The sequence below is a fragment of the Atractosteus spatula genome, assembly GCF_055471065.1.
Source record: "Atractosteus spatula isolate fAtrSpa1 chromosome 10 unlocalized genomic scaffold, fAtrSpa1.hap1 SUPER_10_unloc_3, whole genome shotgun sequence".
In the NCBI taxonomy this organism is placed as follows: Eukaryota; Metazoa; Chordata; class Actinopteri; order Semionotiformes; family Lepisosteidae; genus Atractosteus; species Atractosteus spatula.
Window position 1 is genome coordinate 2,258,461 of NW_028296623.1, and position 15,904 is coordinate 2,274,364.

Here is a 15,904-nt window from a genome sequence, read left to right on the forward strand (position 1 = left end):
AGAGCATCGTACATGACACAGAAAACAATTTCCCAGTGAGACATCAGTGAATGAGCCTTTGAAAGGAGAGGAAAAGATTAAAGTGAACTTTTTCAATTGCTTTCTGGATACTGTCATCAGGGAGAGAGAAGAATGTTTATCTTTCTTGAACGAATTCAGACATCTTTTTGGCATTTTGTTTAAAATAAAAAATACAGAAGATAATTCAACTGAAGCCTGCAACAGTCTTGCATTGTTTTAAGAAGACATTCATGGCAGAGATTTGGCAACTGAATTAAACTTTCTGTCTCATCTGTTCCCCAATGAAGTCAACACTCCGTCTGAAGTATTGCAGTATTTGGTCAACAAAGATATGAAATCTGCATTTCCAAAGCATATCAAGTGTTTTTAACAATTCCAGTTGCCTTCGCCAGTGCTGAACACTCGTTTAGGAAGCTGAAATTGATCAAAACTTATCTTAGGTTCACCATGTCACAGGAAAGACTGTCAGCTCTGGCTTTGCCATCTATAGAGAACAGCACCGCAAAGCAGGTGGATTTCAGTGATATCATTGCTAAGTTTCCTGCGATGAAAGCGCGACAAGTGAAGTTGTAAGGTACACCCATGTTTTTCACTTTTAAATAACTAGTTACTAATTATTGTTAGCCCATTTTAAATCATTCTGAATTCTGCTCTCTTGCTCTGTGTGCACTGGCAGAAGGAGAAGGAAGCTGGGAAGGGGGGTGGGCTTTTGTATTTACTTGCACCCGGGCCAATTATGGGTTGCGCCGGCCCTGGACTGCAGTTCCAGCTGGCCCAGAGGCAGATTCTCAACGGCAGAGTGACTGCATGTCTGTTTCAGATGTGTCCAGAATTGATTTGCAAGATGAGGTCTCAACACAGCATTGTCTATAGATAGAAATGAACAAGAGCAGCTCTCTAAGCTCATTCAGGTAATTAAATGATTTCTGGTTTACAATTCAAGACTGGAACTCTTACGTCTTCACTCCTCATGATGAGGAAAAAAAGTTTAAAGATTAGCTCTTTCTAAAGAGTCTTTAAAGGCTTCTTTAAGACACCGATGGTCCTGTATTTACTTGTAATGCATTGTTGCCAGGAGCTGAGTGCTAAACCCAGGTGTGTGTAAATAGAGCTGAACTCCATGACAGTGAGTGTTTCTCTGTGATCTGAGAAGAAGCACAACTCTGGTCTTGTCCAGAGGTCCTGTCAGTGCCCAGGTCAGAAAGTCCTGCTCCAGCAGTGCCAGGCTGTGACAGTCCTGGTGCTGTCTAGAGTTTCTCAGTGCCCAGGTCAGACAGTCCTACTCCAGTAGTGCCAGGCTGTGACAGTCCTGGTCTTTTCTAGAGTGTGTGTAAGGGGTCAGACTGGTCAGGGACAGTGATCTGTTTCTTTGTTCTGATATCCCTTGCTCATTGAGGTGTCACACTAGTCAGTGACAGTGATCTCTGTTATTGTTCTGATATTCCAGCTCATCGAGGGGTCAGGCTGGTTGGAGGCAGTAATCTCTGCTCTGGGAGAGTGGAAGTGCAGCACGGAGAGACCTGGGGCTCAGTGTGTGACTCTGACTTTGACTGGCAGGATGCAGAAGTTGTCTGTCGAGAACTGGAGTGTGGGCCCCCCTCACAGTTGCTGAAAGGAGCTCATTCATTCATTGCCCTGGCACTGGAGCTCCTCTGTCCAGACCTGTCCCTCCCCCTTCCCGAAATAGATAGATAGATAGATAGATACCTCACGGGATCAATAAAGTATCTATCTATCTATCTATCTATCTATCTATCTATCTATTTCGGGAAGGGGGAGGGACAGGTCTGGACAGAGGAGCTCCAGTGCCAGGGCAATGAATCTCAGATTTTCTCCTGTCCAAAGTCATCCACAAAATCACAGAACTGCACCCACGCGGGACTGAAGTGTTTTGGTAAGAGCAGGATAATTGATTTAATTTATTTTTGTAATGTAGCTCCTACATGAAATTAACAGAAGTTTAGGAGAGAGACAACCCTCAACTCTCGCCAGTCACCTGCTCACTGCAGCCTGTCCTTCCCAGCACTCTTTGGTCTACAGCCCCTCCCCTGACTCAATGTCAATACAGCAGGAGCAGGAGCCCTGTGTCTCATCCATTTTTTTTCTTCAAACATGAAATAACAAATATAACTTGGCCATGTTCTGTTCTGCTCCAGACATCATACAGCAGTAAAGAGCTGCCCAAGTCCCATTGGTCACTGGTACAATAACTCTGTCTGAGTCAGTACTATGGGTTTAATCAGTGAAGAGCTCTAGAGCCCCATTGATCAGAGGTACTAGGTTGTATACTTGAAGGCAGAGTTGAGGGTTATTGCTGGAAGTTGCAGGAAGCTCAATGTGCTGTGACGCTACTCTCTCCCCTATACTGTGTGCAGGATACACAGGGTTCAGGCTGGTGAATGGCTCAGACTCCTGCTCTGGCCTAGTGGAGCTGCAGTACGACAGTAAATGGTGGACTGTGTGTGACCAGTACTGGGACCTGAGAGACTCCAGGGCTCTCTGCCAACAGCTGGGCTGTGGGGAGGCAGTAGCAGTGCCAGGACAGGCCTGGTTTGGACAGGGCAGTGGACCAGTAAGGGCTGATGTGTTTGAGTGCCGGGGCAATGAGAGCCGTCTCTCACACTGCGCTGTCTCTTCATGGGGGAGAGCAGGGTGCTCTCATGGACAGGACGCAGGAGTCATCTGCTCTGGTGAGAACCAACACACTTGATAATTAAATGATGTTAACTACTTAAAAAATATGAACTGTGTGCATGCAGCCATTACATGCAGAATGTAAACACAATTTTGACTCGTTGCAGATGCTCCACTTCCATTAATCTGTTGGATTCTAATGAAAAATTCTCCTTAAAATTCAAATTCCATCCATCCACTTCCTAACGGCATTCATCCAATTCAGTGTCACGGGGGAACTGGGATCTATCCCAGCAAACAACAGGAGAAAGGCAGGACACACCCTGGGTGGGATATCAGTCCATCGCAGTGCACACACAGACACAAACACACTTCTATTCTTGGACCAGTTATCCCAGAATTTAATTAACCTGGCAGAATGATTCTGGACTGTGTGAAACAGAAAAAAGAATATGCAGGTTGTTAGTGCTATGAGGCAGTGATGTTAACCAATGCCACCCAATAAGGGAAACATGATATCCAAACATTTTGTTGAAAAACTGTTAATGATTATTTTAAAAGAATGCTTCTTGAGGTTGAACACATGGATGTATCATGTTAATTTTACTAAAAGATAAAGGGTCAATCAGTCAGGTATGAACAAATTTTCTATCCTTTCACCTGGACAAAATAAATTCTCCATCTCTGTGGGCCTGTTTTATGGTACTGATGTTGACTGACAATAAAACGTGATGATCATTCATTTTATAGATTCATCCCTCTCAGCTCTAGAGGGTGGAGTCCGGCTGTCAGGAGGAGGGAATCACTGTGATGGCCGGGTGGAGGTTCACTACAACAGGACCTGGGGGAGACTCCTCCAGCACTCCTGGGGCTACAGCGAGGCCTCTGTGGTCTGCAGACAGCTGGGCTGTGGATCTGTAGTGCAAATATCCAACTCCTCTGTGTATGAGACAGGCGACAGTGCTGTGTGTCTGACAGGTATTCAGTGCTCTGTAGTACAAGTCTATAACTCCTCTCTCTATGGGACAGTGAAAGTGCTCTGTGTCTGACAGGTATTCAGTGCTCTGTTGTACAAGTCTATAACTCCTCTCTGTATGGGACAGTGACAGTGCTGTGTGTCTGACAGGTATTCAGTGCTCTGTTGTACAAGTCTATAACTCCTCTCTATATGGGACAGTGACAGTGCTGTGTGTCTGACAGGTATTCAGTGCTCTGTGTTACAATTCTATAATTTCTTTCTGTATGGGACAGTGACAGTGCTGTGTGTCTGACAGGTATTCAGTGCTCTGGGGACGAGTCTCACTTGATGAACTGCAGTTCTCCACAGACAGTCAACTGTAGTGCTGGACAGGAAGTGTCACTGCTCTGCTCAGGTAGGATTCATTTGGTCTGTATGAAGGTTTTTCATAAGTTTAATAAAATATTTTTACTGTGTTATCTGTTGCATTGCCCTGGTAGAAGTGGCCCAGAGCCAGGAGGTCTGAGTAAAGCAGGCTGAGCAAGCAGACAAAAGTGAAACTAAAGCCAGGCAGAATAAAAATAATCACCTCCTCTACCTAAACACCCAGATCCTTCTGCAAAATCGTTCCTTGAGAGATCTACTCAGTCTGACTGCTTTGGCATTCTTTCCACTCTTCAGTGAGAATCACAGTTCTCACTCCTACATCAACTGACATCTTGCCCTCTTTAAAAGTAACAAATGGAAAGAAAATACCTTAAAGAGCTCTTCTAAAGACCCTCCCTCTTTCCAAAACCCAGTCAACAACCTATTCTACAAAATTAACCCATCACACCTCTTAGCAGAATTTTCCCACAACATACCAAAAACCTGAAGATGACTGAATCTGTGCATTGAGATAAGAAAGAGCAGCTTATTTTATTTTGAAATCATTAAAGATCAACAATTAACAATTAACTTATTGTGTAATTTGGAAGGCAAATGGTTACACCCACAATTGCAATTAACTATTTGTAAGGGTTGTGGAATCGTTTCCTATCAATTTGGCTAGAGCTTTCATTTCTAATTACTATTTAGAATGTCTCAGAACAAAATCAGAACACAATGCATAGGCACAAAACATTAAACGTAACTGATACATAACAAATGTGCTGTGTATGAAATTAATTCTGTGAATTGAGTATTAAGATCTTGACATGCAACGCCTAAATTATTCACATATTTTAATATTTACAGAGAAAACAATGCAAAAATGTAAAAAATCAGTATTATAATGAGTTGTGATGGATAATGGAAGCAATATTACATACTGCTACTGAAGGTGAATAAATACTGAGAATCTGTGAAGCACTTGTCTGTTGTGAAAGACAGAAGTCACCTACTGATGAGGTGACTAATCAGTACTATCAGTACTGATATAGACTAGTGGTCAGTCTTATCATGCAGTTCTTAAATGTGGGACTCTGATGCACAGATACAACAGACTGGAAAAGATTCAGCTTTCTCACACCACAGCAGCTGACCACTGTAGTGACCGCACCTCCAAAAAAAGCGGGAATACAAGTCCCAGCCCTCTGTAGGCACATTGTCTCACACTCACTCACTGTACTGCTCGATTCTCCAATGTCTCACATACAGTCACTGTGCTGTGCTGCTAGACTCTCCAGTATCTCACACACAGTCAGGATGTGAACACAGGTTTGTGGAGTGAAAGGTAAGATGGTCTCTTGTTCACCCGCAATCCAGTCATACAGGTAAAAGAAAATAAAAATAAAGGTTGTGATTTTAATGTAATGTGTAGCGTTTCTCTCTCTCCAGGCAGTGCTGATGTGAGGCTGGTGAATGGAGCCAGTCCCTGTGAGGGGACAGTGGAGATTCACTATAAAGGAGAGTGGGGGACAGTGTACAGTAATAACTGGGATATCAGTGATGCTACAGTGGTGTGCAGACACCTAGGCTGTGGATCTGCTCTTTCAGCACTAGGAGGTGCTCACTTTGGACAAGGATCTGGATCAGTCCTGTGGCACTCAGTCTCCTGCAGCGGTTCAGAATCTGGGCTGAGGGAATGTGGAAAACAAGAAGCAAAACAGTTAAATCTCCCTCACAATGTGGATGCTGGAGTGAGGTGTTCAGGTAGGAGGAACTCCTCCACTGATCTAGAGTCCATCATCATGTCTTTCTACCTATGTGGGGACCAGAGGTACAAATACAGAAGACAGGAGACTCTGTCTGAGACTCAGACTGTCTGAGAGCTACAGCAGGACAAACACCTCCTGTCTGCTGTCTCTCAGGGAGGGAGAAGACACTCTTTCACTGAAAGCGAGATCAAAGCACAAGAATTCATATCATAAGACAGTAAAACGAACGATTGATTGAACTGAACAAATCAAAATCCCGGACCCTGGATCTGTATGTCAAGGGTTTCAGAGTAGTGACTTGGGTTACAAATCCAGTCTGTCCACCAAACAATGTAAATTATCAACCCCTTTCATTTCTCAAATAGTCTTGTTCTCCACTTTACTACTCCCTCTCTCTATAGCTATTTTTAACAATGATAACAATGAACCTGATAATTAACATTTTTTATTAAAAAAGCATTATATACTATTATTTATATAGTGCACATAACTATAAGCAATACATAGATGCCATAAATATGATGTAATCAATGTAATTGATGTAATTAATAAATATATTGTAGACATATTGCAAATTCAGAAACTGCACTCTTCAGTTTGAGAAAACTCTTCTCTTATCTGTGTGTCTCTGCAGCACGAAAACAGGAAGCCTCTGTCTGTCTGAAACAATAGCTCATCCTGTCTGTCCAGGACATTTAGTGTGTCTGTATCTATTTCACTGTGTCTTTAAATTTTTAACACTGGTGAGTAGAGAGTCTGCTGGGGTTCCAGTGTGCTGTGGGGTGAAATGTCTGCTTTCCTGGTGTCAGGTCAGCCTCCACCAGGTCTTCAGTGGATCTGGTCAATTTTAGGTGTGTTTTAATTGTATTTCGGTGTCAGGCGTTAGTAGGTCTGGTCAGTTTCAGTTGTGTTTTAATGGTGTGGTGTCAATTGTCAGTGGATCTGGTCAGTATCAGGTGTGTTTTAATGGTATTGTGGGCTCAGTGTCGTGGAGCTCAGTGCTGCAGTGCACTGTGTGTTCAGCTGCAGTACCAGCTGGCCTAGGAGATGATTCTCACTCAGAGAGTAGTGAATGTCATTCTGGTTCACATGAATGTAAATGAAAGATGAACTCTTAGTACAACACTGGATATAAAAAAATAACTAAAACAGTTTTGTTGGGCTTATTAGAGTAATCCAGTGATTCATATTTGCGTCTAACCTCACCCATATTGTAATATGGGCTAGATTATACTGGTGAAATTCTGAACCATTTTCATGATGGGGAATTAAAATTTTAAAAATGGCTCTGTTTAAAGACCTGTTTAAAGAGGTTGGAGCATGTTCTCTGTACCCAGAAGATGACTGAAGACCCTGATATATGTAACTGGTGCTGGAAACTGTGAACACCAATAAACCCTGTCTATGGTGCTTTTTCTGGAATCACCGCCTCACATAGGGTCTAATCACCACCCTCTATGGGAGACCAACCCAGCTTCCATGACAAAACCCAGGTGTGTATAAATAGAGCTGAACTCCATGACAGTGAGTGTTTTGATGTGATTAGATATTATGTGGATAAGCACAACTCCTGTAACGAAAGCGTTCTTTCAGGACCCTATCCAAACAACACGATCCGGAGTAGAGTGGGAAAAACACAGGGAAAAAGCATCTGGGAGTCAGTAATGAAACAGGGGGCGTGTCCATGGTGCGCTGGTGTTCAGGGGAGGTGTGGTCTAGGCAAACAATCCAGAAATAAGTCCAAGGGGGAATCCAAGCGGAGGCAAAAGTCCAAAACCGGGCTTCCATCTGAGACAAACTGAATAAAAACAGGAATCGGGTCGAACCGGCTGGGGAACGGAAACAGGAACTAAAACCTTAATAGGACCAGGCACTTCCAGGTCCCGGACTCGCCTGGTACGGAAACCAATGCAGAACCCAGAATAGAGTTAGCGCCTATCTTTTAAAGAGAACTTAAAAGGGGGCTGGAACAGGGAGCAGGTGCAGAGGGTGAGTAGAAAACAAGGAAGGGCTGGAGAGTCCATAAGAGGAGGGGTTAACGAACGTGACACTCTGGTCTGGTCTGCTCCAGAAATGCCAGGTTGTGACAGTCCTGGTCTTGTCCATAGTGTCTGTCAGTGCCCAGGTCAGAGGGTCCTGCTTGATTCTCTTGTTCCACGGGTGGTTCTCTTTTTATCAGTTCATAAATATCTATGCTTATATCATATCATAAATGCTTTATTTGCTGGAACTAGAGCTGAGTCTCTGACAGTCAGTCTGAATGCTGACCTGTGTCTCTATTGTTTCTGGGAAGAGTTTTACAGATGCTCACTGGACTCCTCAGTAGTATCTCTGGCCCTGGTGATGCCAAAGAGACAGAGATGAAAATCATACACTCAGACACAGCTACACTAGCCATTCTGTGTGTACAAGTCTCTTTCATTTCTTACTCAAGAGCTGGAAATAGACCCCACACTGCAATTTTAGGATTAAATAGCAAATAAGCTGAATCACTGAATCCTTTTGTACATAAAACAGCAAAATATCACTGTAAACCAAATATTTTTAATATTATAGTAATAATTGTTTGTGTTGGAAGGAACTTGAGAGATCTGAGAAACCCTCAACACCCTGGCAGCATCATATCCAAGAAAAAGGAACAAACTAATTTCATGATTGTTTTGTATTTTTTGTGGGCATGTTTTTATTGGAGAGGCTGTTATAGTGAAAATCACTATCAGGCCTCAAAATTATTGAAAGTTTACAGTTTCATTTATTGCAGGTCAATTGGATTCACTTGTATAGATTTAAATCCAACAAACCACCTCCAAACCTGACAGTTTTATGAGCTACCACAGCACAAGAGCTACAGAATGCAGGTTGTTTACAACTTGTACACATAATCTGATGACCTTCATTGTTGCTAAAGCTACATTTTTCATCGTAGATCTCGGCATGAGACTTCAGTTTCTCTGACTGCTATTGAGACTTCATGAGCTGCTCCTGTTGTCTGTCTAGATCTCAGCCCTCCTTCTTTCTCTCTTAAGATCTCAGTTTGTACTGTAACTCTCTGATTGTCCTTCTGCACCCCCTCCTGGATGAAAGGGTGCTGTGGCTACACTGACCTGCCTATATTAATATATCTAAAAAACGAAACTGAGTTTATTTAACAGTTTATGTGTCTGGTAATTTAGAAATGCTACAGAAACTTTTAGATGGACTAACAGATGGTTTCAAGCTGTTTTCAGTTTAGGATTAAAATATTTAATACAGAAGATCTACACATAGTTATCTCTTTACATTTACTTTAGTGTATCTTTGATATGGCGGGCCCATGAGTGGAAAAGGAGCACAGCAAATTAATTATGTCTGGAGCCTGGGCAGCGGCGAGGACTAAGGCATTTATTGGATGATGATAATTGAAAACAGAAGGAGGACTGGTGGAAGGCTGAGATGTGCAGATGAGGCAAGAAGGAAAACGGCAGGCAGGAGAGATGTGCCTGGAAATGCAGATGGGTCTGGGATGAGTGGCAAGGTCTGGGAACTGGAGCTGGGAGACCAGAAACTGGGAAAAAACTGTAGTTACCTCCTGGAAACCTGAAATAGAGAACAAACACACTAGGGTTATTGACTCAATGTCAATGTCTGAAAGGTTCCTCATTGCTTAAATAATAATTGCTTACATTTATATAGCACCTTTATGGACACTCCACTCAAAGGGCTTTACAGGTAATGTGGTCTTTCCTTCACCACCAATGTGCAGCCCCACCTGGATGATGTGACGGCAGCCATAGTGCACCAGAACACTCACCGCACATCAGCTCTCAGTGGGGAGGAGAGCAGAGTGATGAAGCCAGTTACGAGAGGGGGGTTATTAGGAGGCCATGATTGGTAAGGGACAATGGGAAATTTGACCAGGACACCAGGGTTACACCCCTACTCTTTTCAGGAAACGCCCTGGGATTTTTAATGTCCACAGAGAGTCAGTACCTCAGTTTTATGTCTCATCCAAAGGATGGCATCTGTTTACAGTATCTAGAAGGTCCCAGGACACAGGCCAGGCTTTTATACTGTTTTACAGTATAGTGTCCCCACTAACACCTCTTCCAGCAGCAGGCTTAGTTTTTCCCAAGTGGTCTCTCATCCAGGTACTGACCAGGCTCACACCTACTTAGCTTCAGTGGGTTACCAGTTGTGAGTTGCAGGGTGATATGGCTGCTAGCAAGGTCCCCTAACGAGGCTGATAAGCTGATTGTTGAGGATGGTCCTGACGAGCTCCTTCCATGTGTGGAATTCGCCATGGAATTTGATGGACTTATTGCAGGAGCACTGGGGCTCGTCAGGGCATCACAATCATGTTATGCAAACTATTAATTTGTTTTAATACTGCTACAATTTGTCAGATGCTTTGTGTATACCTGTGTCACATGTCTGGTCAAGTCTATTGTACTGGACATAGATGGATGTGTCCCTGACTGTAAAACTAGACTGAGATTACAACTACCACGCCAGAGCAGTATGAGACACTTTAAGCACACAGAGGGTTCACTCTGGTGTTTTTGATGAAGTACATGCTAGAAAGGGAACTAATAAGAACCTCAGTTAGTCTTGCAGCATCCTGAAGATTAAGTGTCAACTTCTCTTCAGGTACAGGAGTGCGGTTAGCAGGGGGCAGGAGTCTGTGCTCTGGCAGAGTCGAGGTTCTGCGATGGCCGTCCTGGGGTACAATCTGTGAGGCCGACTTTGACATGAAGGACGCGGAGGTCGTCTGTCGCCAACTAGACTGTGGATTTCCAGCAGAGCTGCTGAGAGGGGCTCATTTCGGAGAGGGGCAGGGGCTGTTCAGGACAGAGGAGATCCAGTGTCAGGGAAATGAAACCAGAATCAACGACTGTCCCACCTCAACCAGGGAGTATCAGAGCTGCTCTCACAGAAACGACAGCAGCCTGGCCTGTACAGGTGAGAGCACTGCTGTCTGGACTGATCCCCAGCTGTGTAAATCAACTCTCATTCTGAGCAGTGTGGGCTAATTACTTCTCTTCCTCATAACTTTGCCTACTAACGTTGAGAGTATTGTCTGTTCTACTGTGTCATCATCTGGTTTAATTAAATACCTAAAGACAGAATCACACCTGATTTCTTTTTTAGTTTGCATATCCTTGCTTTTCAGAATATGTTTTGCCACTTTTTAGACATTTTAATTAGCATATGTTTTTGCCTTTTGCATTTCAGGGCACTGTATATTGGGCCTCAAGCTAATATCTTTGGATCCGTCAGCAAGCTGCAGCAGGCAGTGGTCTTGTGGTCATGTGATTTCCATATTGCTTGATTCATTTTTGTTTGTCACAGTGTGACAGATAATTACTCTTGTGTATTAAAGTTAAATATTATTCAATAATAATGTGTAAGTATGAGATGTTATTGGACAATGAATACACTGTAAAATCAACCATTATAATACTTAAATAATTGAACACTGCGTTCATACAGTACAGCTCCTGACTCCCCTGTCTTTTGTATAAAGTCTAGAGTGGTATTAATGCTCTATGGCTCCTGACTCGCCTGTCCTGTCTGCAGAATACAGTGGCTACAGGCTGGTGGGCGGCCCTGACTCCTGTTCTGGCCAGGTGGAGCTACAGTACCGCAGTGAATACAGGGCAGTGTGTGACCAGTACTGGGACCTGAGAGATGCCACTGTTCTCTGCCAGCAGCTGGGCTGTGGGGAGGCTGTAGCAGCTCCAGGACAGGCCTGGTTTGGACAGGGCAGTGGATACAGAGGGGTTGATGTGTTTGACTGCCGGGGCAATGAGACCCATCTCTCTCAGTGTGCTGTCTCTTCATGGGGCAGAGCAGATTGCCCTCACGGGCAGGACACTGGAATCATTTGTTCTAGTAAGAATTAACATATATTTATATTTTCAGAATTAATAAAGCTTCAAATAAAAGTAGGAGGTCAAATCGAAATCTCTCCCACTTACTCACAAAACAGCCAAATCTATTTACCTCCAACTCAGCTACACCAGACCAGAAGTTCAAAGTGCCACTGAAAGCAATCCTCTTACTGGAATCACCAAGCCTTCCCTTCCTTTTCAAACTGTCCTGACTTCCAGCACAACCATGGTCACCTCTCACTCAGACCTTTATTCCCATAATCCTCTCTCATTTACACAGAGGTCCAGCACAACTTCTCAAGACCTCAAGACCACCCATTATTCCATCATTTCCTCCATCCTTTTCTGCCCTCTCTTTTCCTTCCATTACCCACCTCTTCATGCTGTTCTACAGGAGCCTGCCCTGCAGCTAATTCCAGCTCCACCCTCCTTGTGTTATTAACACACAAGTCAGTCCACATTCACATTCCTCATTCACAGCCCTCTCCTCCACAGATGCCAATACTGCAGTTTGTGCACCATCTAGTGTCCCAGTCACCTGTTGAGGTGCTGAGAATCTCTCCATCCCCTTACACGTGGGCTCAACTGACCTGCCCAGCACTGGCACATCCTCTTCAGCCATGAGGAAGCTGCTGCACGGATGCAGTTGAAGTGAAGGAAGGGAAACTAGAAAAGATGTGCAGAGTTATGGGCACCCAGCCAGTATTTATACTGAACAGAGAGGAAGTTTGAGATTAGAACTTGTCCAACCAAATGTCTGAAACCATTTTGAAAATTATTAGGAATATGTTCAAAACAATGTGTTCTGATTTAATAAACTGGGATGTGTCATGCTAATTTAATATGAAAAAAATGTTGTTCCCGATAACCCTTATGTTTTATGATTCTGATGTGAGAATGACAGTAAACATTATGATTCATTTTTATAGGTTCCTCCCTGTCAGCTCTAGACGGTGGAGTCCGGCTGTCAGGAGGAGAGAGTCACTGTGATGGCCGGGTGGAGGTTCACTACAACAGCACCTGGGGGAGACTCCTCCAGCACTCCTGGGGCTACAGAGAGGCGTCTGTGGTCTGCAGACAGCTGGGCTGTGGATCTGTAGTGCAAATTTCCAACTCCTCTGTGTATGAGACAGGCGACAGTGCTGTGTGTCTGACAGGTATTCAGTGCTCTGTAGTACAAGTCTATAACTCCTGTCTGTATGGGACAGTGACAGTGCTGTGTGTCTGATAGGTATTCAGTGCTCTGTAGTACAAGCCTATAACTCCTCTCTGTATGGGACAGTGACAGTGCTGTGTGTCTGACAGGTATTCAGTGCTCTGGGGACGAGTCCCACCTGGTGAACTGCAGTTCTCCACATACAGTCAGCTGCAACACTGGACAGGATGTTGCCCTGATCTGCTCAGGTAGGAGCCACTCAAAGTAATTTTTGATTTTTAACATATACATATTGTAGGACATAAAACACAAACACTAAAATTCAAAACATATAATAACAGGACCTGGAAACAACAGTTAAAATATTGTAAGAAGTGATATTTGTACCTATTTAAAGTCTTAAGCCCATTAATTTGAACAGGTAAAAAGCTGGGATAAATGTTTCCTGAAATTTGAGTATGACTGTAGAAGAGATTCCATATGTTGTTCAATCGAATCATCCCATTCTGTAGAGATGCAGTGTTTAGTCATCAGGTTAATCCACTCCTGACCACAGATGTGAGGCCTGTACTTCTAATTCAGTAAGAGCTCCTTTCTTGCAGTTGTGAGCAACAGAGATAAAAACTAAGAATATCTGCATGACAAGTCAAAAGATTAGTTAAAACAGCTGGGAATGATGAAATCCTACAGCTTAAGGAAACAAAAATTGTATGCATTTCTTTTTTGAAAATGAATGATTGGTGGGCAATATCAGAATGTATGGATATAGATGCACTTCCTTCATCATGAGCAGAGTATTGAAAGGAACTGCTTTATTAGGTCCATAAAAACACTCTTCTTAGTTGTACTAATGATTGGTAATGTCTTATATTGATTGAGCTGGATTTCAGTGGATATCACAAGAAAATAAATATTAAAATATTCCGATTTCTAACAACTCTATTGAAGATAGAGTATCATGCTGTCACAGAATCCAAGTGCAATTTACGGCTGGAAGGATGTGCCCTTAAACATCTTGGGATGTAATATCTTGGGAACTATAGACATTATTAGAGGCCTGGTTCAGAGCTTGAATTGAAGCTAATCTCTTGGTTATAAAGCCTGAATCATCAGATTTCTTGTATGTCTTACTGTGTACAGTCACTTGAAAGAAATATGCATAACACGTTTCATTTTTCTTTCTTCAGAATTATTTTTTTTCATGTTGAGGCACTCTGAGAAAGATGAAAACATAAGCCTTGTCCTATGAGTCTACTACCTTAGATAGACATTTGAGACAGATTGAACAAATATCCCAAAAATGTCTGCGTATATTAAATGGAGACATAACCTGGAATGTTTTTTCACTTTCCCAAAAAAATAAAACAATATAAAAAACACTGAACTAGACAGTGCTGGAGAGGCTATATATATAGCATTTAAGCAGTAAAAAAGAAGACTTCTTCCTAACTGATTACTCGCTGATAAGAATCTGATTGATCTTCACTTGACTGACAGGCTGACATGAAAAGTAAAAGTAAGCTTGGCTTTTGCTAAGAATTTCCCTGAACATCTATAATAGGTCCCTAAGCCTGTGAATGGTCTGACTTCACTGACTGACAGCTTTTTATACCTCTGTTTGGATTTTCTATAGGAGGTATAATTATAGGCTAAAAATCTATAGTTTTTCCCTAGTTATAGAAAACTTTTTTTTATTATTTCTATAATATGAAATCCTCTATAATGCATAACCAGGCCAACCAGAGAATCACCCTGCATCCTAAATGAACAGAATATCATTAATATGATGCCTGAAAGAGAATGAAAACCTTTTATTTTAAATCTCCTTCACCAACTAGGGGAGAATGTATTTAGCCTGAGGACCGCACAAGGAAGGAAATCAGACTTTTCTTAAATTACAAGTCTGAGATCCCTCTTAAACAAGGTTCACGTTATTTAACTAGAATGTGAGCTCCAATTCTTCTCATCTCTTCTTTCTCTTATATTATATATTAATATATTATGCTTATATTTTATCCTGTGAATTTCGACTGATGACTCTAATGAGGAGGTAAACCAAAGATTCCCTTTGTTCCTCTGTGCTTACGAGTTCTGCAGCTGAGTAAACTACTACTTTTTAAACTCCTAATGTTTTTATATTCAACGATAGCTTGAATGGCACCACACCACCTATAATGATATATGTGTCTATATCACTGGGTATTGTCTCTCCTAGCCCAGCGCTCCCTCAGGCTGGTTGGGGCAGGTAGTGACTGTGCTGGGAGGCTGGAGGTTTATCACAATGGCTCCTGGGGGACAGTCTGTGATGACTCCTGGGACCTGGCAGACTCTCAGGTGGTGTGTAGACAGCTCCAGTGTGGGATGACCCTCAGTGCCCCAGTGCCGGTCTCCTTCAGCCAGGGAACTGGACCTATCTGGCTGGACGAGGTGGGCTGTCTCGGGAATGAGTCGTCTTTATGGGAGTGTCCTTCAGCAGGGTGGGGACGGCATGACTGTGGACACAAGGAGGATGTGAGAATCCTGTGTTCAAGTAAGTGGGCTAAATAATCCAGAATCTTAAATTCCACATTGGAATTGGATATGGTTTGCGTCTGGAGTGCTTAAATATATCTTATTGAGGAAAAGACTGAACTGGATGCAGAATTAATTTAAAAATAAATATTTATATACTGATGGAAAAAAGAAATGCAACATTTTCTGGAATACATATACTATAGTTATAATTTATGTACAAGCAATACAGCTTCTGCAGTGAGGCATTGCAACTTGCCAATCACACAAAAACCCGTTAGGTGCTGTTTTACCCAACAAGTTCCAGGTGGAACAAAGGCCTTAATTCAAAGGTTAGGTCACTGCATGAAAAAGGCCACACTTAGTCAGTTTTCTGTGCATTTCATAATGCCTCATATGTCACCAAAAGCAAGGAAGAGGGCCATTGGCATGCTGAAGGCAGGCATGTCATATGCCGGCTTTGCTAGACACTATGGAGTAAGCCACTCCACTGTGTCCCAGCTGCAGAGAAGGTTTCAACAGACTGGCAGGACAGATGACCATCCCAGATCTGGTCGCCCTTGAGTGACCACACCAGTGCAGAACCGACACATCAGACTGGTCCATCTGAGAGATC

At 42.9% G+C, this 15,904-nt stretch overlaps 1 protein-coding gene across 1 annotated transcript; it reads left to right on the plus strand.

Annotated features, from left to right (window-relative positions):
* Nucleotides 1–757: 757 nt before the first annotated feature.
* Nucleotides 758–15,204, plus strand: LOC148812514 (scavenger receptor cysteine-rich type 1 protein M130-like; the record flags this gene model as incomplete). Its single annotated transcript, XM_088908625.1, has 10 exons — nucleotides 758–820; nucleotides 1,469–1,607; nucleotides 2,397–2,465; nucleotides 3,421–3,633; nucleotides 3,930–4,028; nucleotides 10,378–10,689; nucleotides 11,308–11,532; nucleotides 12,551–12,778; nucleotides 12,927–13,025; nucleotides 14,993–15,204. Coding segments are annotated over exons 1-10 (1,659 nt in total), but the record flags the coding sequence as incomplete, so codon positions are not given.
* Between the last annotated feature and the right edge of the window lie 700 nt (nucleotides 15,205–15,904).